The sequence below is a fragment of the Ornithorhynchus anatinus genome, chromosome X1 (genome assembly GCF_004115215.2).
Source record: "Ornithorhynchus anatinus isolate Pmale09 chromosome X1, mOrnAna1.pri.v4, whole genome shotgun sequence".
In the NCBI taxonomy this organism is placed as follows: Eukaryota; Metazoa; Chordata; class Mammalia; order Monotremata; family Ornithorhynchidae; genus Ornithorhynchus; species Ornithorhynchus anatinus.
Window position 1 is genome coordinate 80,511,529 of NC_041749.1, and position 26,610 is coordinate 80,538,138.

The following is a 26,610-nucleotide window of genomic DNA, read 5'->3' on the forward strand; positions in this document are numbered from 1 at the left end:
TTGATTCAGCAATGACCGGTGGAGGGACGATCTGCTAACTAAGCAACGCAGTCTCTCCATTGATGCCAGGCCACATTCCTTCTCAGGGGAGATGGAACAGATGACTCAGAGGCCTGCAGCACCCGAAGCCAACTGCTCTCAGCTGCTCACTGCTTCATGTATCACTCCAGGTGGCCCGATGGAAGGAGGGCTGACTGGGGCCCCACCTCCGCTGTCTGTCTGCTCCTCTGGCTCAGGCTCATGGGGCCCAGACCAGAGCTTCTTCCTGTTGCCTTTGCCTGGCCCAGGGCAGGGCCAGCTCTAGGGAGAGGCTCCTAATCCCACCAGCTGGCCAGGGTTCTCCCCAGCTCTAGGAAACCCAAGCCAGCTAGAGCTCGGTAGCTGACCAGATTTTGGGTGAGGTCACCCAAGGCCACTAGCCATATGTGAGTTTCTTCTTTCCACCTTGCAGTTGAGCCTGCCCGACATCAGGCTGATAAGGCCAGGGGAGCGGCATGATGGGAGGAGGGAGGGAAAGGGCCATGATCAAGTTGTTAGAAGCTGGGCAGAACCAGGGCTAGGGTCTCCCGGGCCATTTGGATAGAAGGCTGTTCCTCCTTGCTCCCAGAGTCAAGAAAATTGCCAAGTCCCCCTCGGTTCACACTACCTCCCCTCACCCTGGCGACAGACTCTTCCTGAAGATCTTCTGGGTCTTGCGCACTACTTCCTCCCACCATCCAGTGGGGGTCAAGAAAGAGAGTCCCTCTAGACTGTAAGCTCAGCTGGTGGGGCAGGAAACATGTCTGCTAATTCTGTTGTATTGTGCATCTCATTGATTGGTTGGGAGACCCTGTGTGCTGGGATGCTGAGGGATAGACACCTGGACTCAAGCTAGAAAAGGCTTGGGTCAGGCTGGCATCCCTGCAGGGAAATGGTGATGAGAGGCAGGAGCCTGGTTAGCCAGCCCGAGTGGCAACCACTTTTCAAGGAGCAGGAAGCAGACCCAGATCAAGGCTATAACTGAGGCTGGGAATTCCCAACTTGGATCGTGGCCCAGGTGGAGGCAGAACAGTGTCTTTCTCTGTTTCAAATGGGGTGTGGGGGTGTGTGTGTGTGTGTGGGGGGGGAATCAGCAGCGCCCAAAGGGTAAACAGAATTTAAGGGATCTTAAAAGGAAGAAGAGATGGGCATGAGGTGTGGCAGGAGTCAGAAGAGCAGCAGGGAGCTATTGTGTGCCACCCTGCTGGGGCCAAGAAGTCTACAACCTCCTCAGGAGCTCCAGTTCATGCAAAGGGTCTCAGGTATCACGGTCTACTCAGAGACCAGCCAAGGTCATGGGGCAAGATCCAGAGGCAGAGTCAAGAATAGAAAGAAACCAAGAGGACTCACTCCCAGTCCACCACCTTCCCCAGGCCATGCTGGGTGGGAAAGGTGGTATTCCACAGGCTTTTGATCAATGGGTCTCTAGGGAGATGGAGAGGAGCGGGCACTGTGTTGCGCTTTAAATCTGCTCTGGCTGAGAGGTCAGGGCTGGAAGGCCATCCCGATGCCCAACACCGATCAGACCGCTGAGCCAAGCCCACGGCCCAACCTCCGCACAGCTCTTGTTGGATCAGGTCAGTGCTGGGATTACTTCTGGCCAGCCACTGATTTCAGTAAAGACACAATCTAGAAGGCAGCAGGGGAAACAAAACAGGACAGAGAGTTCTCTCCTTAAGGCAAGCCGCAACTGAGACAAAAACCTCTACAGAGCTCACGGGGAAGGGAACACTGAGGCCTGCCCAAAAACACTTCCATCCCACAAGTCAATATAGATTTGGTGAATTCAGGAAGTGGTTTCACTGCTTCAAGTACACTTAATACCTGCTGGTGCCCTTGAGCTCATATCCCTGTAAACACTAACCACCCAACAGTCCCTCACTTGTGTTTCAACTCAGATTTCACAACTGCCATTGCCCCCTTTCAAATACGAAGTTGTAACAGAAAGAACCAGAATCTGGCAGAGCCATTCCCTGATAAGAAAAGCAGCTCCTGTCCACAGAAGGGTTGTAGAACATGGCCTCTTGACTCACCAGGCTGACAGTGTGCAGATGAGATCTGGAGGGACCAGGGAGGCCTCCCAGAAGCTTCAACCATTCACTTTCTCATGGCTCTTTGCCCTTATGCCTTCAAACATACCCACTTCTACCCAATCCTTAAAAAAAAAAAAGCCTTATCTGGACCCCACCATACCCCACAGCAATTTCCCCATCTCTCTGCTCCCATTCATGATGTAGTGGCTAGTGCACGGGCCTGGGAGTCAGAAGGTCATAGGTTCTAATCCCAGGACCGCGACTTCATTCATTCATTCAATCGTATTTATTGAGCTCTTACTGTGTGCAGAGCACTGTACTAAGTGCTTGGAAAGTACAATTCAACAACAGATAGAGACAATCCCTACCCAACAATGGGCTGGTCTGCTGTGTGACCTTGGGCAAGTCACTTAACTTCTCTGTGCCTCAGTTACCTCATCTGTAAAATGGGGATTGAGTGTGAGCCCCACGTGGGCCTGTGTCCAACCTGATTTGCTTGTATCCACCCCAGCGCTTAGTACAGTGCCTGGCACTTAATAAGTGCTAAAATAACAAAATTACTAAATTATCATTGTTATTCCTGGCCAAACTCCTCCCAACAGGCTGTCCACACTCACTGCCTCCACTAGCTCACCTCAAACTCCCTTCACAACCCCCTACAAGGTGGATTCTGCCCCCATCACTCTACTGTGGGCCCTCACTCCCAAGTGACAAATAACTGACCCCCTCTTTGCCAAGCCAAACGGGTTCTACTCTGTCCTACCCACCTTAACCTCTGAACTGCATTCGACAATGCAGACCATCCCTTCTCCTAGAAAAACTCTCTAACCTTGGTTTTTCTGACCATTCTCTCCTGGTTTTCCTCCAACAGTCTCAGTCTCCTTTGCCAGCTCTTCTTCTGCCTCCCACCCCTTAACTGGGGATCCCCCCTCAAGGCTCAGTCTGGGCCCCCTTCTCTTCTCCACTTAAACTCATTCCCTTGGGGAGTTTATCCTCTCTCACAGCTTCACCTACCATCTCTGTGTGGAAGACTCCCAGATCTTTCTCACTTGTCCTGACCACTCTCCTTTCCGCTAATCTCACATTTCCTCCTGCCCCTAAGACACTTCTACAAGGATGTCCAACTGGCACCTCAAGCTCAATATGTACAAAACTGAACTCTCCTTCTTCCCTCAAAAATCCTCTCCTCCTAATTTTCCCCATTCCAGTTGCCCATATGACCATCTTCCCCATCTCTGAAGCCTGCAAACGTGACATTATCCTTGACTCCTTTTTCTCTTTCAACCTTCACATTCATTCTGTTGCTAAATTCTGTCGGTTTTTCCTCCACAACATTTCCAGGATCTTTCCCTTCCTCCCCACCCCAATGTCCACCACCCTGATTATTATTGTTATTTTTGTTAAGCACTTATGTGTTAAGCACTATTCTAAACATTAGGGTGGATGCAAGTTAATCAGATTGGACATATTCCCTGTCCCACATGGGGCTCACAGTCTAAGTAGGAGGGAGAACAGGCACTGAATCCCCATTTTTCAGATGAGGAAAGTAAGACACAGAGAAGTAATGTGACTTGCCCAAGGTCATGCAGTGGGCAACTGGAAGAACTGGGATTAGAACCCAGGTCCTCTGATTCCCAGGCCCATGCTCTTTCCACTAAGCCAGGCTGCTCCAGGCTTTTGTCAAATCCCATACAGTCTACTAAATAAATCAGCCTCCTCATCGTTCTCCTTGCCCTCTAACCTTTCCCCTCTCCAGTCCATACTTCAATTTTTCCAAAACTCCTGGCCACACACACCTTTGCCATCCTCAAAAATCATTCCTCTCTGCACCAGGCAGAAACTCCTGACCACTGGATTTAGAGCACTCAACCAGCTCTCTCCCTCCTCTATCTAATCTCCTCTCCAACTACACCCTAGCTCACAATCTTCGTTCCTCTCAAGCCAACCTACTCGCTATGCCTCAGTCTTGTCTTTCCCGCTCCAACCTCTTGCTCACATCCTCCCCTCTGCCTGGAATTCCCTTTCCCTTCATATTTGAAAGACTACAGCTCTCCCCATCTTCAGAGCTCTTCTGAAATCACATCTCCTCCAGGAGGCCTTCCCCAAATTAATTTTTAATCTCCCCACCTGATATCCTCCCCAACTGCTACTTCAACACTCCCACCCCACCTAAGCACTTAAGTACTCAAAACACCCTGTGACACTTTTGTACATATTTTATATACTTTATTACTTCCTCCTATCTGTAATTTATTTTAGTGTCTGCCTCCCCAGCTAGACTGTAAGATCCTTGAGGGCAGGGATCATGTCTCCTAATTCTATTGTACTCAGCCAGTGCATAGTACAGTACTCTGTGCAAGGTAAGGGCTCAATTAAAACTACCACTTGACTGATTATTCCTGGCAGAAGGTAAAGACCTGAAGGTCAGGGACTCTGGAGAGGCAGAGGCACCGAGAAAGGGGTGTGGGGAGAAAAAGCAGGGGAGAGAGGGAGGCTGACCTAAGAGCTTCAGACTCAGTTCTAATCTTGACCCTGAAGCCTTTCACCAGTTCTGGTCCTCAATGGGGATGCCCCTCTTTCCTATGCTCCACCCTGTGATGAAAGGATTAACCAGGAAGGTAACACAAAACCCCTGGCAAATTAAGACATCATGTAAAGGCTTAGGTGTAAGACCAAGCTACAGTGCTAAAGTGGCTTCTTCCTGGTAGAAAAGCAAGGTGGGGGAAGCAGAAGGGTCATGTGTTCATGGCCCAGGTCATCGCTGCAGACATGAGCCAGGGTTCTTTGGAGTCCCGAGGACAACAGTCTTGGGGGCAGAGAGCAGGAATGGTGGAAGACCCCAGGTGAGATCACTTTCTCCAGACATCTATGATGAAGAGTCTGCCATGGTCTCCATTAGTCCAATTAGTAAAAGGAGGCTGGGATGGGACGGGACAGAAAGGCAGACTCAGTCAGACCAAAAACTTTAGGCCAGGTTCCCCCAGTCATTCATTCATTCAATCGTATTTATCGAGTGCCTACTGTGTGCAGAGCACTGTACTAAGCACTTGGAAATTACAATTCAACAACAGAGAGAGACAATCCCTGCCCACAACAGGCTCATAGTCAAGAAGGGGGGGAGTCAAACCTAATGGAGATAAATGGAGGAGAAGACAGATCTCCCCAGTCAAATCATTAAGCAGAGAGATGAGGGAGAGGAAAGAGGACTCCTCTGGTTAAGCTCTCCTTGAAGTTTGGGTCTCGCCACACCTGGAAGAGCTCTCCATATGATCTGAGATATGGTTCCTGAGGTCAGGGTTCCCCTTATGAAGGAGGATTACCTTGTTTAAAGACCAGTCAGGAAGCTAAAGGAATCATGGGGCTCTTCTACTGGAAACAGAAACCTGGAAACATGATCCTGAGGGGAGTGAATAATAATAATAATAATGATGATGATGATGGCATTTGTTAAGCGCTTACTATGTGCCAAACACTGTTCTAAGTACTGGGGTAGACACAAGGTAATCAGGTTGTCCCACTTGGGGCTCACAGTCTTTATCCCCATCTTACAGATGAGGTAACTGAGGCACAGAGAAGTAAAGTGACTTGCCCAAAGTCACACAGCTGACAAGTGGCAGAGCTGGGATTAGAACCCATGACCTCTGACTCCCAAGCCCGTGCTCTTTGCACTAAGCCACACTGCTTCTCTAATCTCTCCAATTAGGAGGGCATGTAGGGTTTGGCAGCTGAGCTCCCTGCACTGGTGCGGTGCTTTTTTGAGGGGTGGGGGAAGGAGTGGGGAGAGAGAGAGAGAGAGAAAGAGAGAGAGTCAGGGAGATAGAGACAGAGAGACACACACGGTGGTTTCCAGCTGGGAAAAGACAAGCCCAGATCTCAAAGTTCTGCCTTACCCAAGCATTTCAAGGTGTCTGAAATACTCCTTGACCCGCTCCAATCTGGCTTCTGTCCCTGTCATACCACAGAAACTACCCTCTCAAAAGATCACAAATGATCTCCTTGCCAAATCTGTCGGCCTCTACTCCATCCTAATCCTCCTCTACCTCTCAGCTGCCTTCAACACTGTCGACCACCCCCTTCTCCTGGAAACATTATCCAATCTCAGCTTCACTGACACACTTCCTCTGGTTCTCTTCCCATCTCTCTGGCCGCTCATTCTCAGTCTCTTTTGCAGGCTCCTCCCCTGCCTCCCACCCTCTAACTGTGGGTGCCCCTCAAGGTTCTGTTCTGGGTCCCCTTCTATTCTCCATTACACACACTCCCTTGCAAAACTCATTCGCCCCCATGGCTTCAACTACCACCTCTATGCAGATGATACCCAAATCTACATCTCCAGCACTGATCTATCTCTCTCTCTTTCTCTGCAGTCTCACATTTCCTCCTGCCTTCAAGACATCTCTACTTGGATAGCCTCCTGTCACCTCAAAAGTAACATGTCTAAAACAGAAGAACTGCTTATCTTCTCACCCAAATCCTGTCCTCCCTCTGACTTTCCCATCACTGTAGATGGCACCACCATCCTTCCTGTCTCACAAGCCTCTGACCTTGGCATTATCCTTGACTCCTCTCTCTCATTTAACTCACATATTCAATCCATTACTAAATCCCGTCGGTCTGGCCTTCACGACAATCCCCCCTTTCCTCTCCATCCAAATCACTACCGTGTTTGTCCAATCACTTTCACCTGGCCCCCTCCTACCTCACCTCTCCATTCTCCTACTCCTACTACTGTCTCCTACTACAACCCAGCCTGCACACTTTGCTCCTCTGATGCTAACCTTCTCACTGTACCTCCATCTCATCTATCTCACCGCTGACCTCTCGCCCAAGTCCGCCTCTGGCCTGGAACACCCTCCCTCCTCAAATCCGATAATGACTCTCCCCACCTTCAAAGCCTTATTGAAGGCACAGCTCCTCCGAGAGGCCTTCCCTGACTAAGCCCTCCTTTCCTCTTCTCCCTCTCCCTTCTGTGTCACCCTGACTTGCTCTCTTCATTCATCCCCTGCTCCCAAACCCTCAGCACTTATGTACATATCTGTAATTCATTTATTTAATGTCTGTCTCCCCCTTTAGATTGTAAGCTCGTTGTAGGCAGGGAATGAGTCTGTTCTACTGTTGATATTGTACTCTCCCAAGCACTTAGTACAGTGCTCTGCACATAGTAAGTGCTCAAGAAATACGACTGACTGACTGACTGCTGCTGCTGCCACCGCCTGAGGGAGACAGACCTGGGCAGAGGAGGCCGATCAAGCCAGGCCTCTTTTGGGTAGGGCATCCAGAAGCATGGGGACTGTTGCAGGCTCAAGTGTCCCTGCTCTGGGCCAAAAGCACCCTTCCTGCTGCCAGCTCCCACGATCTTGTGCAACCTGGCAGCTGCCCCGAGACGAACAGCCGACCTGGAGAAAGGAGCCCTGACCAACTTGACAGGCATAGAAAAACTGTTCACTTGTAGACACACACTAGGGCACCTGGGGGAGAAGGGAAGGCTCAAGATCTGGACCTCCTAGGCAATCCTAGGGGGAATTCAGTACCCTGGGCTTCTTCGCATCGGAAGAGTTCAGCAGAGGACCCAGCCCCAGTGTGTGTGTCCAAGTAACCAGGAAAGAGGTGAAAGGCAAACAAAGGCCACCTGCAACAGCCATCCCCCTGATCAATGGAACAGGCTGCATGATTCAGGGCTGTAAACTGCCATCGAAACAGGTCCCTGCCCCACAGTCTGCTCTATTAACTGAATACGCTTGTAAAAATGGGGAAGTTGTCCCTCTAATTGCTGAACCGAACGGGGCCGTGCCCAGAAGACGCCGCTGGCAGGTGACTTGGTTAAGAAAGCACGGGGGAAGACTTTGCCTTTCTATTGTAATTACATAGACTTGTGTACATGGCAAAGCCTAAAACCCAGTGAGGTGGGTTGGGCCGTGGCCCCTCTATGCAACGGCGCACACCCGGGGTCTCGGCGAGCAGGCTGTCTCTGGTTGCTCCTCCAGCTTGGGTCACCAGAACAGCCAGCCAAGTCACTTCACTTCTCTGTGACTCAGTTTCCTCAACTGTAAAATGGGGATTCAATACCCGTTCTCCTTCTCCATTAGACTGGGAGGCCCAGGTGGGATAGGGATTGTGTCCAATCTGATTAACTTGCATCCATCCCAGTGTTTAGCACAGTGCTTTGCACCAAGTAAGGACTTTAAAAATACCAAGATTATTATTATTATTATTTACCATCATTATTTGGGAAGCTGGGAACTGCTCTCCCCAAGCCCAGGCATGCTCAGTACCCACTGACTTCAGGCCCCTGTGGTTGCCCTTGTCTTTGGGCACAATCTCAGGGCCCAAAAAATCATCTCAGACTTCCCACCCAGTCGGGGGCAAGTGGCAGTGAAGGAAGTGCAAGCTCATCTCAGTCCATGTGAGGCTTTGGCAGGAGGAAAGGAGCTGTACCCATACACACAGGCAGACAAAGACACACACACACACACACACACACACACACACGCTTATGTCCAAGGGCTCTCTGAGCCCTGGAAAGACTGGCCAACTTTGTAAGGGGCTGGGGACTTTCCAGCACCCTGGCTCCTCTGATTGTAACTGAAGAGGCAGCTCCTGGCCTGGAGACTCCCATCCAAGTCAGCATGAAGGTGATTCGCTCAGCATGCTGGGTCACAGCTGAAAAAGGCCAAAGTGACGGATGAAATGCACGGACAATGAAATCTTGAAACTCCGTTGTTGCCCTGGTGCCTGGAATTGATATGTCTGTCTCCCCAGCTAGACCGTACGCCCCTGGAGGTCAGGGGCAGGCAATTACTCTCCCCCGCTTCAAAGTCTTATCAAAGGCACAGCTCCTCCATGGGGCCTTCTGTGACTAAGCCCTCCTTTCCTCCCACTCTCTTCTACATTGCCCTGACCTGCTCCTTTCACTCATTCCCCTCTCCCAGCCCCACAGCACTTATGTACGTAGCTAAAATCTATTTAATAATGTCTGCCTCCCCCTCCAGACTGTAAGCTCACTGTGGGCAGGGAAAGTATCTGTTTATTGTTATACTCTACTCTCCCAAGCGCTTGGTAAAGTGCTTTGCACACAGTAAGCACTCAATAAGACTGAATGAAAGGTCAGGAATTGGGCCTACTAACTCTTCTGTACTCTCCCAAACACTTAGTACAGTGCTCTGTCCTGAGTCAGCACTCAAAAAAACTACTGCCTGATCGACTGAGATCTACATACTATCCAAGGGTAGCCGACGCCTCTTTAACTATCCACTTTATGTTTCTCCCATCACATCATGCCCTGTCTTTCCTCCTGGCCACTAGAGTCTGCATTCTCCTTGGAAGCAGGAGAGGGGAGAGGTCACAGGTGAATCAGAGGGGGAACTGAAACCCAAGGAGTCTGCCTCACTGTCCCCTCCCCCTCTGACTATTCATCCTCGTCCCAACAGCTGGCCTTTGGGTGGCGTCAACCCAGGAAGACTTGGGGTACAGTTACAGCAGCCGAGATTCCTGAGGCAAGCAGGACTACCACTCCCACAAGTGGAGCCTGCTCGAATGCAGCAGATGATTCCATTTCAGAACAGCCTTCTAGTTCAGTTGGGGGCAGTGCCCCTATTCCCCTGTCCTTCCCACCAGAGCCTCGGCCATGAGCGTCACTGATAACTAAGCCAGGTTCCATCTATGACAAAACCAGATAAAACTCATAAACAGGCTCCCCATAAGGCAGGGCAGGCCCCTGGCCAGCACACCTACTAGGGTCCATGGCCAGCTGAGGCTGTGGCCCCCAAGCCACTAGGGAGTGCTCCATTGCCCCGCTGGCCAAACCCAGGCCTTAGGTTGTGGCCTTTAGGGCTCTCACCACAATGAAGTTCTGACTGGCTGGTACCCACCCTCAACTCCCACCCCATAATGAGTTCACCAACTACTCTAGTGGGAAAATAAAAACCATCAGGTGTCAACTTCTCTCAGTCACTGCCTCACTTTGCCATCGGCTCAACTACTCCCTTCTCCACTTTCTTTGCGTTCCCAGCTGTTTCCCAAGGTGAGCTCTCCAGCTTGCTAACTCTAACTCACTCTACCCTATTTCCTCTCATCTCTTAAAAACACTTGCTCCCTCCCTTTGCCCTCCCTCATCGTGATCTTCAACCTCTCACTCTCAGATGATTCCTTCCCTTCTGCCTTCAAGACATACTCAAGTCTTCCCTATACTAAAAAAAAACCCATCTCTGGATACCACAGACCCCTTCAGATACTGCCCTGACTCCCTCCTCCTTTCCCTGCCCAAACTCCTTGAGGAGGCTGCAGATGCTCACTGCCTTGATTTCCTCTCCTCCACTCTCTTAACCCATGAGTCAGATCTGCATCAGTTTAGCTTCACTGAGACAGCACCCTCAAAGTTACTAATGACCTTCACCTAGCTACATCCAACGGGCTCTACCCCAGCTTAATCCTCCTAGACTTCGCGGCTGCCTTCGTTCCCCTGGATCACTCCCCATCTCCTTAGAACGTGACCTGATCTGTGTTTCACTGACTCGCTCTTTTCCTAGTTCTTCTTCTACCTCTCTGACAGCTCCTTCTGTTTCCTTAGCTGGCTCCCCTTTCATCTCCCTTTTACCGTGGCCATCCTGCAAGGCTCTCTGCTGAAACCTTTGCCCTTCTCCCTCAACACCCATGCTCTTCAAGAGCTCCCCTGCATAGAGATGATAGCTGAAGCTCTGCGGAATGGATAACTCACAGATCTACCTTTCCTGCCCTGACCGCTCCCCCATGTCTCCACGCCGATGACCTGCTGACACCTCAAACTCAACATGTCCAAAATTGAACTTCTCACCTTTCCTCCTTTCAATCTCCCCACCTCCGCTGACACCACCACTATCCTCCTTGTGGCCGAAGCTCACAACTGCCATGCCATCCTCGGCTCTCTGCTGTCATTCTGCCCTCACAACCAGAATTCCAGCCAAAATCTGCCAAACCTTTCTCCAAACATTTCATGGATCCGCCTCTTCTTCTCCACCCATCCAGCCACTACCCTGGCTTCAAGTGCTCATCAGATCATGATTAGACTATCAGTCTCCTCACTGGTCTCACCTGACTTCAGCCTCAGTCCATATTGCTGCCTGGATCATCTTCCTGAAACATCACTCAGGACACGTCTCCTAAAAGCTCGTTGTGGGCAGGGAATGTGTCTGTTTATTATTACTCTCCCAAGTGCTTAGTGCTTAGTAAACGCTCAATAAATATGACTGACAAAACCCTCCAATGGTTGTCCACCTCCCTCTGGATCTAATAGATGCCTTATGGCTACCCACCCATTTTATCCCACTTTACATTTAATAATAATAATAATAATTGTATTTGTTAAGTGCTTACTATGTACCGAGCGCTGTTCTAAGCGCTAGCATAGATATAAGGTCATCAGGTTGTCCCACATGGAGCTCACAGCCTCAATCCCCACTTGGGAGGAGTGAAGAGTGCCAGTAGATAGGAGCGGGTGAGGAGAGTTGATATCTCGAGAAGCAGTGAGGTTTAGTGGAAAGAGCACGGGCTTGGGAGTCAGAGGTCGTGGGATCTAATCCCTCCTCTGCCACTTGTCAGCTGTGTGACTTTGGACAAGTCACTTAACTTCTCTGTGCCTCAGTTACCTCATCTGTAAACAGGGATTAATACTATGAGCTCCCTGTGGAACACAGACTGTGTCCAACCTAATTATCTTGTATCTACCCCAGCACTTAGTAGAATGCCTGGCATGCAGTAAGCACATGCTCAACATATACCACTTAAAAAAATTAAAAAAAAAACCCCACATTAGCCAAAAAAAGACCTTTGAAAGGGGGGAGAGTGGTGGTCCGCCATGGGCAAGGGATGGGCTGCAAGACAGAAGAGATCGAGGCACAGTGAGTAGGTTGGTGTTAGATGAGTGAAGTGCGCAGGCTGGGCTGTAGTTGCAGATAGGGGAGGTGAAATAGGAGGGGGTGAGCTGATTGAGTGTCTTGAAAACCAACTGGTAAAAGGTTTCTGTTTGATGCAGAGGTGGATGGACTGCCTTGGCCCAGTCATACCCATGAAGTAGCTTCCCTGCTCCCATTCTCCAGACTACATTCCTTTTCTTTCCTTTCCATCACAGCTTTAAGGCCACCTCCCTCCCAGAAGTCTTTTCTGATGAACCCTGCCGATCCACCCAGCTGCCGGCACAACCTACCACACGGTCCTCCCCCTGAATTCACTCATCATTATCTAGTGCTACGAATCAGACCGCCCACCTCCTTGAGGGCAGGGATCACATCACTTCTCAATCACACACCACCCTGCCTAAATAGTCCCCGTCTACGTGGCTGCTCAATACATCCTGCTGACCGACACCCACTCAACTCTAAGAACCCAGGCAGCTCACAGTGTTCAGCTTCAGGTTTGGCCAGACTGGGGACCTGTGAGCTCATCGGCCGCAGAAATGATTCCTGTACTGAAACCCCAGGGCCCCCTCTCCCCACCCCATCAGGGTGGGGAAGCAGAGATGGTTCGGCCCGCCTGGAGGACATCATCTTCCAGTGCTCTTCATTGTCCGGGGAGGTTGCAAAGACGAGGGAAAGCCAACTGCGGTTCTATGTGACACTGCCAGGCACTACCAAAACCTCTTGGTTGTTTCATACGGTAGAGTAAGGTAGCGGCGGTGTGGCTCGTTGAGTCCAGACTTACCAGTGGCCCAGACTACCTGTGCACTCGGGCCCTCCCCGACCCAGGGACCCGTGACCCTCAGGCTCCTGAGGGAGGAGCGGGGGAGACCAACTCTCCCCGCCAACCGGTCCAAGAGCAAACATCCTTACGTGATGAAGTCCAGGAAACTGGCCAGCGGCTCATAGGCGTGGTTCCGCATGTGCCGGAACTCCACCACCATTTTCTCTTTCAGCTTGTCATCAATGACAGAAACCGTGAGCGGCGAAGCCTCATTGGCCAGGAAGTTTCCGTAATCCGTGCTCTGCAGGTGCAGCTTTAGGTCTGAAACACAAAAGGTAGAGGGTTGGTCAGCATGTACAGACTTCTCCCCCTCTCGAGCCCCACGGGGGCCCAGGTGGCTGAGTCCTTGCCACGTCAGGCCTCATCGAGCAAGCTGCCAAAACTTCCCAGTCTCTGGACTCAAACACGGACAGTGGGAACATTGCGTGTGCCCGCTCGTCTGACAGGCAGGCCATTCCTGCAGGTACCTGCAAGAGGGCTGGACTACTGGGTATGGGCCAGATTGCATTGCACCCAAGGGGGCATCCCTAAGAGAGGGTGGGGTCTGGGGCAGATTGCCCAGTGTGGGGCTGTCGGTCCAGGGTGGGGAGGTTTGGGAGGAGGGAAGGGGATTTAAGGAGTGGAGCTACTTGCCAGTGCAGTAGTTACACCCTTAAACCACTCCCCTAGCCCCCACCCCTTGGCCCCAACCCGAGCCCCTGGAGCCGTCGGTTCCAGGACAGATTTGGTTCCACCAAACAGCTCTGTTGCTGGCTGGGAGGGCTGAGGCCCCCCGTCCCAATCTGCTGCAGCCTAGGGGCGACCCAGCTGGCATGTGCATGGGACCTCAGAAACCTAAAATCCCTCTGCTGCAGAAGTCAAGTTGGGCTCGGCCATGCCTGGCCACAAGAAAGAGGAGAGCTAGTCGGGTAAGGGTCTCCTGTCAGTCTCAGCTCAATCAACCCCAAGAATTTCAGTCCACCAGGGGCCCAGAGACACAGTCCTGTTCTTCAGCCCAAATTGGGAACCGACCCTTGACTCCGGGGAGGGCCGCAACAGCCGGCCATCCCAGACCCGACTCCCAGCTAGTCCCCAGTGGGGAGTCTTCCAAAAAATCTCATGTCCCAAACCCATCCTCTCGCCCCGCCCTTCCCCTCCCCCCACACACCCCCAACCCCAAGGTCAGAGGCAGATCAGCTGTGTTTCAGGGCTGCCGGTTTCCCCAGGAAAGGAGGGCGGCGGCAGTTTTGGAGTAGGCTTCTCGGCCTCCTGCCAGGCCCCCCAACAGCCGCTCCTGCAGAAAGGCGGAGGTGCTACTTACCCTGGGACCGTCTGGCCTGTGGCGGTTCCTGGAGCTAACCTGCTGGAGACCAGCCTCATTCCCCTCTCACTCAAGCACCTTCCTCATGTCCCCACACCTGGCCCAAGAGGGCTAACCAAAGGAGTTGCCAGAAATGGGGAAAAGGAAAGGTAGGGAGCCCACCTGGGGACCAGGTCTCTTATGGTCCCAGCAGCCTCCTGGATGGCTTTTCCCATGAGCAATTCACTTGTGCCCCCCCTCCCACTGCCCCCCACTCTGGGACTGAAGCATCCCAGTAACTAGACCCCCCTCACCCCCAGTGAGAAGAGCCAGAGTTCAGCATCTGGAAGGATCCAAAGCCCCCAACACGGCCCAAACCCACGAGCCCAGTCTGAATAAGTCTGACCTCTCTCCGGCAGCCAGCCGCTACAGCACGTTCTGGGGCTGCTGAGTGCTGCTGCAGAACGAGGTCCTGGAAAGAGACTGGAAACATCTGACCAAGACATGCACAGTGAGAGCCTCTGCCAAAGGCATCTATCCAGGAAAGAAAAACTGAAGGCAGAAAAGAAGCTTGGGACCGCAAACCGGCAAATGCCCCAATCTCGTCTGCCTTATCTAGTCTGCTCAGGGGCTGGGAGGAAAAGCAGTCGAAGAACACTGGAACAAGAACTTGGAAGGAGCACAGGCACGGTGTTGGCGGGTGGTGGTGACTGCCCTTTAACCAAGTGACACAACCTAACCTGCGATATCGCAGGCCGTGCTCCGATACAGTTACGCAGGTCCTGAGATGGTCCCTGGGCGCACATCACCCCAGGGATCATAACACACTTCCTCTCCAGGACACTCCAGCCAATTCCAAAGTCAAGTCAGCCGGTGCGCCCAACCCTCAGTGGGAAGGAGTGGCTCAGTTTCTAATTCCTGGAGACACTGAAGGCAGAGATCTGGGTGATTCCTCACCTACTGCAATTCTCTCCCTCCTCCACCAAGGCCACAGTCAGTCTAGTGTGTGGATGGTAACCAGAAGGCCCCAAAGCTCATTGTGCTGGCCACCTCTAACCACTCTCCCAGCAGTGGGACAAGAAAAGAGACTAAATCTAAACTCAGCCTAGTCTGAAGGTGGTGTGGGGGATCAGAGAGAACTCTCTAGCTGGGTCAGAGCCCAGCAGCCTAGAGTCCAGGATCTACTGGCTCCAGTTCCAGGGTTCGGGTTTGGTGTTTAGAAGTCCAGACTGCAGCCTACCCATTTGCCTTTTGACTTTTGAATACAACTCAAGATGCAGACTTTAGCTGCCAAAGTCCTTGGGTTGCAATCTCCCATTGCAATGAGGGATTAAGGGAATCTCAATGAAGCAGAGGCAGGGGGAACCCTCTCCACTGGGGTGCACTCTGGACTCTCTTTCTTCTCTCAACCTTCCCTGGGTAAGTTAATTGTATTTATTGAGTCCTTACTGTGTCCAGAGCACTGTACTAAGCATTAGGGAAGAGTACAATACGATGCATTCCCTGCCCACAATAAACAAAGTCTAGAGGGGCAGACAGCCATTAATATAAATAAAATTGTAGTATGAAGTGCTGTGAGGTTGGGAAGGGGGATGAATAAAGGAAGTGCTTTAAAGTCACGCTTTTAGGGGGGATGGAAGTCACATCTCAGGGTTCCCCTCTTTCCAAAGAATTTGTCACATGAGGATTTTGTTGACGTTTCTGTGATGCTGGGACAGAGAGGAAGACACCAGGTCACGAGTCAGCCCTACTGAGAGCTCACCTCCTCCAAGAGGCCTTCCCAGACTGAGCTTCCCCTTTTCCCTCTGCTCCCTCTCTGCTCCCCCTCCGCCCTCTGCTCCCTCCCCCTTTCCCCCTTCGCCTCCCCTCAGCTAAGCCTCCTTGCCCTCTGCTCCTTCCCCTCTCCCTTCCCCTCCCCTCAGCACTGTGCTCATTTGTATATATTATTACCCTATTTATTTTGTTAATGAGGTGTACATCCCCTTGATTCTATTTATCGTGATTATGTTGTCTTGTTTTTGTCCGTCTGTCTCCCCTGATTAGACTGTAAGCCCATCATTGGGCAGGGATTGTCTCTGTTGCCGAACTGTACATTCCAAGCACTTAGTACAGTGCTCTGCACATAGTAAGCGCTCAATAAATACTATTGAATGAATGAATGAGTCCAATTCAAGTCCCTCTCTCTGTCTTTGATCCAGCAACCCTGCCCACAGTGGCTTGAGAATGATTGCACAGAGATTACTGAGGAAGGTCACACAGATGTGGGAGCAATGGAAGAAAAGTGGGTAAGTCTGGTTGCCAGGCTGTAGCTTCTTGACCCACCTCCACCAAGCTGAGTCACAAAGAAGTCAAGCCCAACCCACCTGGAGATGCCAAACCATTGGGATATGGCCACAGAGTCATAGCAGTTTTCCCTCCGCATAGTAGCAGCTTTTCCTCTGCCAGCCTCTCAGCTCAGTATTGGAGGTTTACAGTGGAGAAGAATTTAAGACGAGAACATTGTATACTCCAGGTCAGTGTCAGGTACAATGCAATCCATTCGAACAGCTGCCAACCCTCTTCTCTGTTTGTCCAGCGTATACACTGGGCTGATAAGACATCACTCCTTATCTCTGGGCCAAACCAGCTTCAATATAGTTAATAAAACAGGCCTTCCCAAAAGCCACATGAGGAAATCCCAGTGTTTTAGGAAAAGCTCCCTCCATCCAGCTCTCTGCCCTCAGGGCAGGGTCAGACTCCAGACCCTTCCCAGAGGGGGACCAGATCCAGATTGATCCATCCATCAGTCACAGGGACTCGAAAGCAGTCATTCTGGAGAGAGTCAGGAGGGGCCCCTTCTGTTTTATGGTATTTCCTTACTATGTGAGAGGCCCAGTACTAAGCACCTGGGCAGGTACAGGCTAATCAGGTTGGACACAGTCCCTGTCCAACATGGGTCTCACAGTCTTAAACCTCATTTTACAGTTGAGATAATAGACATAGAGAAGTGAAGTCACTTGTCTAAAGTCACACAGCAGACAAGTGGCAGGGCTGGGATTGGAACTCAGGTCCTCTAACTCCCAGGCCCATTCTCTCTCTTCACTAGGCCATTCTGCTTCCTTCCCACACCAGGACCAGAAGAGGCAGTCAAAGGAACTGGTCTCTCTCAGTCCAGGGTCTCAGTGGTGGCTGGGCTCAGGGGCCTGCAAGCTCTGGTGAAAGAGCAGCCAAAGGGCACTACGACAGGAGCAACTGACAGGCTCAGTCTGGGAACCCAGACTCCCAGAGCCTCAATGCCCACAGGGCAGGGCAGGCACCTCGTTTCCTCCTCCAGCTTCCCTAACTCAAAATGGGCTTCCCGCTCCTTGGAAAAGTTGGGTGGAGCTTTTTTTTTAAAAAAGAAAAAAGACGAGAACATGAATCTCAGCCTTATAAAGTGACCCCCGCACCCCTGAACTGACAGCCACCCATCCCCCACCCTTCCCTGCCAAATGGAGCAGGCAAGCCCAACCCGGGTCAATGCAGGCGATCCATCCTGCAGAGCTGAGTCTGCACCTTGTGAGCTCTGAGACTGGCTGGGGTGGAGAAAAGCGCTAGAAGCCTCCTGGCCCCTTCTGTAGGCGATTCTTCTTTGAGGGGAGAAAACCAAACCAAATGGGATTTTGCAGAGAATCACGTCAATGGCTTGAGAAGCCTTCATTACCAAAAAATTAATTAGGAAAGCCACAGGGAGAGCTGTGGCTGAACTGTTCCAGACACTGTCACTGGCCCACGGATCCCATTGAACTGAGGCGAGGGGACAGCGGAGCCCAGGAGGAGCTGGGGAATCAGTCTCAGAGCCGAGTCCAGCTAAACCCTTCGTGAGTCTCAAGAGGAGGCTTTCCATCATCCAGGACAGAGACTTGGAGACCACACACAAGCCCTGAACTTGCCCTGACCCTCATCCAGATCCAGCACGATGAGACGAGACAGCAGCAGAATTGTTTCAAGTCAGAGCCTTCTTTTTGATCAGCGATGCAGCCTTCAGATCCTACCGTGGTGGTGGGGCTGGGGTGGAGGATGGGCGACTGAGTCACCCTGGGCCACGCTGTGCTTGCCATCTCTTTGGGTTCTCCCCAACTTGATGAGCAGCCCTGAAGCCTGGCTCTGTGAGAGGCAGGCATGTGGGGTGTGGGTGTGACTGCCTGCAGAAGAGTGGGGACCAGAGGTCTGGAAGTCATTGCTGCTGCCTCCGGTGTGTGTGTGGGAGGGGGAAGGGGGGAAGAATGTGGTCACAATGACCTGCCCGAGTCCCCCTAAAAGGCAGCTTCCAATTCAAGGTCTTGGAATAAGGCCGGGTCTGGGGCCCTCGCCACTGCCCCAGGCCCTGACGGATAGATCGGCTACACGGGGCTAGCAGAGTCCGGAAAGGGACGTCCCAGAGGTTATCTTGCCAGGGTACCCTCCACCTCCAGGCAGCCCCACACTTGAATTAGAGAGACAGCGGGGGAGGGAGAAGCAGTTCTCTCATTCACATAGCTCTCCAGGTAAGGAGGCTTCGTAATCTTTATGGGTCAGGTAGTAGTACCGGCAGTCATCATCATCATCATCATCATCATCTTCACCATCAGGAAATTCTTCCTTATTGTCTACTCAAATCCCTCTGGTGGTCACTTAAGCCCATCTCCTTTTGTGGAGATGGAGAACCACCCTTCATTGATTTGAAGCCCATTCATCCCCACCTCAGCCATCTTTTCTCAAGAGAATCAACCCCAACTCTTCATTTTTTTTTTGCCTCAGAGGCCCTGCTCTTTTGGAAGGTAGGTTGACACTAGTCTCCCCACTTTATAGATCAAGCAGTAAAGACCTGAAGGGTTCTGTGACAAGCCCAGAAACACACTACAGCAAAAGTTCTTAGGTCGTGCCTGGAAACTGCCCCCTCCCTTCCCGCCCCTCAAAGACACTCACTGCAGTGGACTGGACTATGCTGGATCAGGCTAACGCTGACACCTCAGCAACTGCAAACAGGAGATCTGCACCTGGTCCAGCAGTCCATTCTCCTTTCTTCACCAGCCTGATACAATGACTTCTGTCCTCCAGAGCTGTGTGCTTGTTTGTGTGCATGCACAAGGGTGTGCATGTGATAGCAGAGGTGAAGAGAAGGAGTTAAGCCCTTTCAACATCCAATATCTCCTCTTCGCTTTGGTGGTCTGTTCACGAGCATCAGAAGGCCAGCATGCAAGGAGCCCAAAGAAACAGGACACTGTTACAAATTTCCGAATTTCGCTTGGCACTATAACAGCCCAGGTATCAGAACAAAACAAAGGCCACGAACGGAATGGCAGGGATTGAAAACAGTCTCTGTGGAGAACCTTAAGAAGATGCAGTCAAGCCCAACAGTATGGATTACCAGTTCATCCATAGTGAGAGCTGCAGCAAGAGAACCTGGCCTTCCTTCCTGGGGCAGAGATATTCAACAAGACTGGCTGGGTGGAGCCGAAAAAACCTCCCTGGGTTTTCGTATCGTCAACGTCAGCAACGGGGCTGCCCATACCTGTACGCTCCAGCCAGTGGAGCAGTTGGTCCAGGGTGGGAACTGGGCAATTCTCCCATCTCCATTTATAAAGCACCGGCCTGGGAGTCAGAAGAATCTGGGTGCTAATCCTCGTTCTGCCACTTATTTGCAGTGTGACCATGAGCAAGTCACTTAACTTCTCTGTGCCTCAGTTACCTCACCTGTAAAATGGGGATTAAGATTGTGAACCCCATATGGGACAGGGCCTGTGCCCAGCTCAATTTGCTTGTAGTCACCCCAGCACTTAGTACAGTGCCTGGCACTTAGTAAGCGCTGAGTAAATACCACAACTGTTATTATTATTACTCCTCCATCAGTTGGCCCTTTTAACATCACCCTGATTGGGTCCTTCTTGGAGAGCTCCCTCATTTCAAATCTAATGAAACCGGTTGGGACTTAGGTTCATGGTTTTCTCGGCCAATGCGTCAGCGTGAGTAGCAACGGAGTTGGCACCGAGCAACGTTCGGTCTGTCAACCTGGATGCTTTAGGCCACAGCTCCACTGGAATCGCTTGGGATCATGTCCCGGGTAACAGGCAAACCTTGACCTCAGAGCACTGAACACATCTGTTCGATAATCAGCATCTCTCAGCCGAGGTCCTTGGCCATCCTCTGCTCCACCAGGGCCCAGACCCGAGCCCGGCGGGCATCTCTGCTTCCTGGGAGCCAGACTCAAAGTTGCTGCCCAAAAGGCCTTCAACACACCTGGAAAGCAGGAATCTGGTTCCGAATGAGCGAACTGCGTGAAAGGGGCCCAGTCCAACCCATTGGAACAATGTTCCAAGGTCATCCTCCAGGATTCGCCAAGTGCCGGTTGCCTTTCTGGAGCAAGAGCAAGTTGGGGCAGTCAGGGTTGGCTTCTCTCCCTTTCCAGGATCAGCAACTAGGTCCCAAAGTTAATGAGCCACTTTGACTCATCTGCTATGCAGTGTGAAGAGGACAGCATGTTCCCTGGACTTTCACTTCTGCTTTTCCGAGGTCAGACAAGAACGCTCTCCTAGGGATTCCAGGGGTTTTCAGGAAGAGGGGATTGTTTAGTGGAACCAGATGTGGGAAGAATATGGCCTGAAACATTGCTCCCAGATTTCCCAGAATCCAAAGTGCCAGTTTAAACCACTGAAGCCCACACACCAAAGTGAACTATTCGAGCTCTCGGCAAGAAAGAAGACTTGGGAGGGGGGAAGGGGAGAGGGGTTGTTCTCGATGGGGGAGGAGTAGAGAACAGAGGTGACCCAACAGAGACATATCCAGGCAGACTAGGCCTGTGTAGGCCTCAAATAGGGCAAGAGAGGAGTTGGCTTCATTTCCCAGTGGATGCTAATGGCTGGATTCCAGATTGTAAGGCCAGGACTCGCCCTCCCAGAGTCCTATTCCCAGCTTCATCCCTAACCTTATTCCTGGCCTCAGAGTTTCCCCTCTTCTTGCTGGAAGATGCAAAAAAAGGGTCTGAACTGGTTGGAGACTGATGGTAATTGAACCCATCCCTGGTGAGAAGGAAGAGTATACTTGTCTGGAGTTCTGGGCCAGCGGAAGGTGAAATGGGTCAGTGGGATCTGGCAAACCTGGAGAGAGAAGACTGGAAACCTGGGAGTGCAGCTAAGGTTTATAGCTTAGATTCCAACCACAGCAGGGCCCCCTTTTACCTCATTCAAAATTTGTTGCGTCACCCCACCTGGTATCCCCGGCTGGTGATCGGGTCAACAAACCCCAATCCTCTCCTGCCTCTCTTTAAACTCTCTTCCCCCTTCTCCCCTGACAGCACAACTTTAAAAATGGTTTCACCTGTCGTTCCCCCAGCCAACCAATCCCCGTCCTCATCCCCAATCCCCTTGTCCCATTCACCCATCCAGTAGACATTGTCTTCTGCACTTCTGACCTGTGCTTCAGCACGTTGGCCTGGCCCCTTTCCCGGCTTGCGGATCTCAGGATCACCACGGCCATAGATACTGCCTCGGGCTGGGGCGGGATCGGTGATGGTCCCTTCCTCCACCCCGGCCCAGGCCTTGCAGCTGGAGCAGGCTTGGGGTCTGCAGGCCAGAGAAGGGCTCGTGGTGATGAGACAAGTTTAAAAGACTTTTTTTTTTTTTTAAGTGGCACCGGATTGGGATAGCAGGGGTGGGGGGAAGGGGCATTCAGGAGGCAGGGGAAGAGGGCACAGAAGCCACTGGGAAATATTTTTATAAAGGTGCAGTGGGGAGGAGGAAGAGGGCCAGGAAGGAGAGGGGGCAGTGTTAGGAGGGGTCTTACCTGAATCCCAGTTGAGGATGCCGCAACAAAATTTATTTCCGGTAAAGCAAAATTTGCACCCCAGCCCCCACCCCCAGGGACCACCAATTGGGATGAAGGGGGGAATGCAACTGAGTCATGGGCTAGTAGCTGGTCAGGATGCTGGTGACCCAGCCATCCTGGAGGGGACATCAGCTACAGATAGAACCAACTGCCAGAGGGAGCCACGAGTTTCTGAGGAGGCCTTTCTCCTGCGGCTGGAGTGCTTGGAAGGTGGGCGATACCTCTGGCACAACTGCTCTCAAGCCGGGACCAGCAGGCGGAAGCGTCCCCCTGACCGTTCCCCTCACCCTTGTGAGAGAAGGCGGATGGAGTTTCCATAGCGGGGGGAAACTGGGCCAGTCAGGCTCATTGGGGGAAATAAAAAGGATGAATTAATTAGCGTCGGTGCTTCCGCTTCATGATCCTGCCGGTTCCTGAGAGGTTTAATGGGCTCTGACCCCACGGGAAAGGGAAAAGAATTACCAAATGGCCAGGCAATGGGACATCTGCCCTGCCCCTGCCCCCAAGGATAGGAGGGGTGAGGGGGAAGGAGCTTGGATTTGGGAAACACTGTGTCCTCAGCTTCTTCACGGAGCTCAGAGCATGAATGTTCCTCCCGTCTCTGTTCTGCTGCAGCAGATGTGACGTTCCCTTGGGGCTAGGGGGGTGGGGCTGCACATCTGGAAGTCCTGCTGCAGGGGAAAAGGGGAAGGGGGACTGCGGGGGATCTCAGCACTGGAACAGTTAATCTGGGCTGACCTGGGGAGCAGCTCCAAGCACTCTTCCTTGTCACCCCAGGCAGAAAGGGAGGGTTAGCATGTCTAATGAAGATGGGGAAACTGAGTCAGTACAGCAAGAAGTCATCTAAATCAGAGAAAAAACCAGGCTCCTGGCTCCCAAACCCCCACTGTTTGTAGGGAGGAAAGCTTAGGCAGGATGCAGCAGCAGCAGCAGCTTCCCCAGACCCTCTGGAGCAGAGCAAAAACATTCTGAGGGAGGCCTCAGCCGTCTCAAATCGGCCCTTTGCTCACATGAGGATTTGTGTGTGCGCGCGAGTGCACACGCATGCCCACGTGGTGGGGAGGAGGGAGGCAGCAACCAGAAGAGGCCCTCTCCCTGAGGGATCAGGCCCGCCGAATCCGCTAGCCAGGATTCTCAGTGGCTCCTCAGTGGCTCCTCAATTGCTGAATCACAGAAAAAACACCCAGCCATGCCAGAAACTCTAGGGCCTCAGAAACACAGCCACCTAGATAGCTAAGGTGCTCTAAAAGATTATTCACTGTTGGCCTCGGTCCAGCCAGATGGTACCAGGTAATAATAATGTTGGTATTTGTTAAGCACTTACTATGTGCCGAGCACTGTTCTAAGCGCTGGGGTAGACATAGGGGAATCAGGTTGTCCCACGTGGGGCTCACAGTCTTAATCCCCATTTTACAGATGAGGGAACTGAGGCACAGAGAAGTTAAGTGACTTGCCCACAGTCACACAGCCGACAAGTGGCAGAGCTGGGATTCGAACACATGAGCGCTGATTCCAGGGCCCGTGCTCTTTCCACTGAGCCACGTGAGCAGCCCCCTGTCGAAGCCAGTTTCCTGGGCAGCGAAAAGCCCTCCCACAGTTGCTCCCAGAATGATTGCTTCAAGGTGGCTGCTGACCCGCTCCGCTCCCGAGCCCGGGGCTCGGCCAATGCTGTCTGTGACTCTGAATGAGGGACTGGTGGGGCGGGGGGCCGGGATTGGGGGGAGAAATCAAGCAGAGGCCTGAGCCAACAGAGCGCTAACCTAAAGGGGGGGAAGCAGCGTGGCTCAGGGGAAAGAGCCCGGGCTTGGGAGTCAGAGGTCATGGGTTCGTATCCCGGCTCTGCCCTTTGTCAGCTGTGTGACTGTGGGCAAGTCACTTCACTTCTCTGGGCCTCAGTTGACCTGATGACCCTGTATCTACCCCAGCGCTTAGAACAGTGCTCTGCACATAGTAAGCACTTAAATACCAACATTATTATTATTATTAAAGCAGGGCCGACTGCCGCAGGTCCAAAGGCCGTGGCTCCTCTCCTGAACGATCCAACAAAGCCAACACGGTCGGAAGCATCAGTACGTGGGCTCCGGCGGCTGCGGTATACGAGTCCCGGAGGAGACCAGCAAGGGCAGCCCTGGCTTAGCTAAAGTCCTGGGGCTGGCAGGGGCCCTCAGGTCTTTGGAAAAACCTGGAAACAGCCCTTGGCACCTTTGACTGTACATTACTCGGTTTCACTTGGCACATGGCAGAGCCAGCACAGTCCAGCCTCGGAGAGGACACCGAGTTCTCATTCCTTTGTCACTACATTTTGAATTTGGTTTCACGTCTCAGGCCTTTCAGTCATGTCAGAGTGCGGAAAATCAGGGCATGCCAGGGCGCAGGGAGCACGCTTCCACCCCACTAGGGCTGACAGAGAGGGCAGAGGATGGGGACACTGGGGTCATTAGAGCCCTCCCCGAGGAGGTTCCCTCTGCCCATGCCACCTAGGGAGGAACTCCCTCGCGGCAAAGAGACAGAGCTGCCCTGGCAGTCTGAAATATTACAAATCAGCCAGGGTTCTCGGGCTAAAGAGATCTGCCTATCATGGACCGGACTCTCATCCAAGGACGAATGGGGTGTCTAGGCCCCCTCTGACTACCACCCCCAAGGAAGCCTGCCTACGAGGCCCGGAGCCCCTCGACTTCCCCTGCTTTGATCTCCACAGTCTATCGTCTCCCTTTGTGCCGCTCCTCCCACCCCATTTGCCGCCCTAACCTCCTCCTGAAATGACCCCGGGATGCCATGAGATAGGCTCCCGTTCCCAGCCACCTGGGCCAAGTGCCCAAACAGGCAGCACCTGAACTCTGGTCCCAGATGTCAGATAATGTCAAGGTGGCAGAACCAGTCCAAGTTGGAAAGAACAGTTGGACCCCACGGGGGCATTGAAAGCAACTCACATTTCAATAGGATGTCACCAGCCACCAGCTCTTCCGTCACCAGGACAGCGGGGTGGAGAATGTTGCTTCTGCCCATCTCAGGGAGTGGTTAAAGTAGTAACCGAGCCACTAGCTTAATAGTGGTATTTATTAAGTGTTTTCTGTGTGCAGAGCACCGTCCCAAGTGCTGAGAGAGACTACACAGGTGAGAACCCATGACTCCTTCCCCTTCAGCCTCAGAGGTGTCAGAGCCCAGGTATGATAGGGCAGAAACCTGGCACTGGCCCTAGAGCTAGACCCTGCCCATGGGCCCTGAATCAGTCTCCTAGGTGGGCCTTGTAATTTTCTGCTGCACAAGCCCTCTCACCTCACTACTCTCCTACTACCACCCAGCCCGCACACTTCGCTCCTCTAATGCTAACCTTCTCACTGTACCTCGATCTCATCTATCTCACCACTGACCTCTCGCCCACATCCTGCCTCTGGCCTGGAACGCCCTCCTTCCTCATACCCAAAAGACAATTACTCTCCCCTCCCTCAAAGCCTTATTGAAGGCACATCTCCTCCAAGAGGCCTTCCCTGACTCAGCCCTCTTTTCCTTTTCTCTCACTCCCTTCTGCGTCACCCTGACTTGCTCCTTTGATTCATCCCCCATCCCAACCCCACAGCACATATATACATATCTGTAATTTATTTATATTAATCTTCACCTTCCCCTCTAGACTATAATAATGTTGGCATTTGTTGGTATTTAAGCACTTACTATGTGCAGAGCACTGTTCTAAGCGCTGGGGTAGATACAGGGTAATCAGGTTGTCCCACGTGAGACTCACAGTTAATCCCCATTTTACAGATGAGGTATCTGAGGGACAGAGAAGTTAAGTGACTTGCCCACAGTCACACAGCTGACAAGTGGCAGAGTCAGGATTCGAACCCATGACCTCTGACTCCCAAGCCCAGGCTCTTTCCACTGAGCCATGCTGCTTCTCTATAAGCTCTCTGTGGGCAGGGAATGTGCCTGTTCTACTCTCCCAAGCACTTAATACAGTGCTCAGTTCACAGGGAGCGCTCAATGAATACGTGAAGCAGCGAGAAGCACACGTGAAGCACAGTCATGAGCCCCAAAGCTTCACCTGAAGCACGTGGAGCACTGTGGCTTAGTGGAAAGAGCATGGGCTTGGGAGTCAGAGGTTGTGGGTTCTAATCCCAGCTCTGCCACTTGTCAACTGTGACCTTGGGCAAGTCACTTAATTTCTCTGTGCCTCAGTTACTTCATCTGTAAAATGGGGATGAAGACTGCGAGCCCCACGTGGGACAATATGACTACCTGTATCTACCCCAGTGCTTAGAACAGTGCTTGGCACATAGTAACCACTTAACAAATATCAACATTATTATTAAATACAATTGACCAATTGACTACTGACCCAAATATGGAGCCCTCGGCCCTAAAACCAACTCACCCCCTTCTTCCTCTCCCCGCTAGGCCAGTCCACCAGAAGGCAGAGAAAAAGGCCAGCCCCGGCCATGAGGAGTCTTGGGTGGGGATTCTCTGGTGGCCCCTTCCTCACCTCCTGGTCAGAGGCCAGATGCCCAGCTCTCTCCACCACCTCCTCCCGGGCAGGCCCAGGGCTGCCTGGTGCTAGCACTGCGTGGGGCCCTCCAGAGGTTTCCAGGAGAGTTCCACGGGTTTCGGTGAGACCTGCGCCAGAACAGTGTTTGGTAACAGCTGGAGCACTCTGCCAGTTACACGGCATCTAGAGCGAGAGCCAGAAGAGGAAGTGGGGCCAAACTTTCTGGAAACTTTAAGTCCGTTCAACACAACTGGATTCTCCAGGCGGTG

At 52.2% G+C, this 26,610-nt stretch overlaps 1 protein-coding gene across 1 annotated transcript in view; it reads right to left on the reverse strand.

Annotated features, from left to right (window-relative positions):
- The window catches only part of ATP6V0D1 (ATPase H+ transporting V0 subunit d1), a 98,088-nt gene that overhangs the window by 33,017 nt on the left and 38,461 nt on the right, over nucleotides 1–26,610 (reverse strand). The window contains exon 2 of the mRNA XM_029052010.2: nucleotides 12,848–13,019. Within this exon, the coding sequence (XP_028907843.1) occupies nucleotides 12,848–13,019 (172 nt within the window). The remainder of the gene's footprint in view (nucleotides 1–12,847; nucleotides 13,020–26,610) is intronic.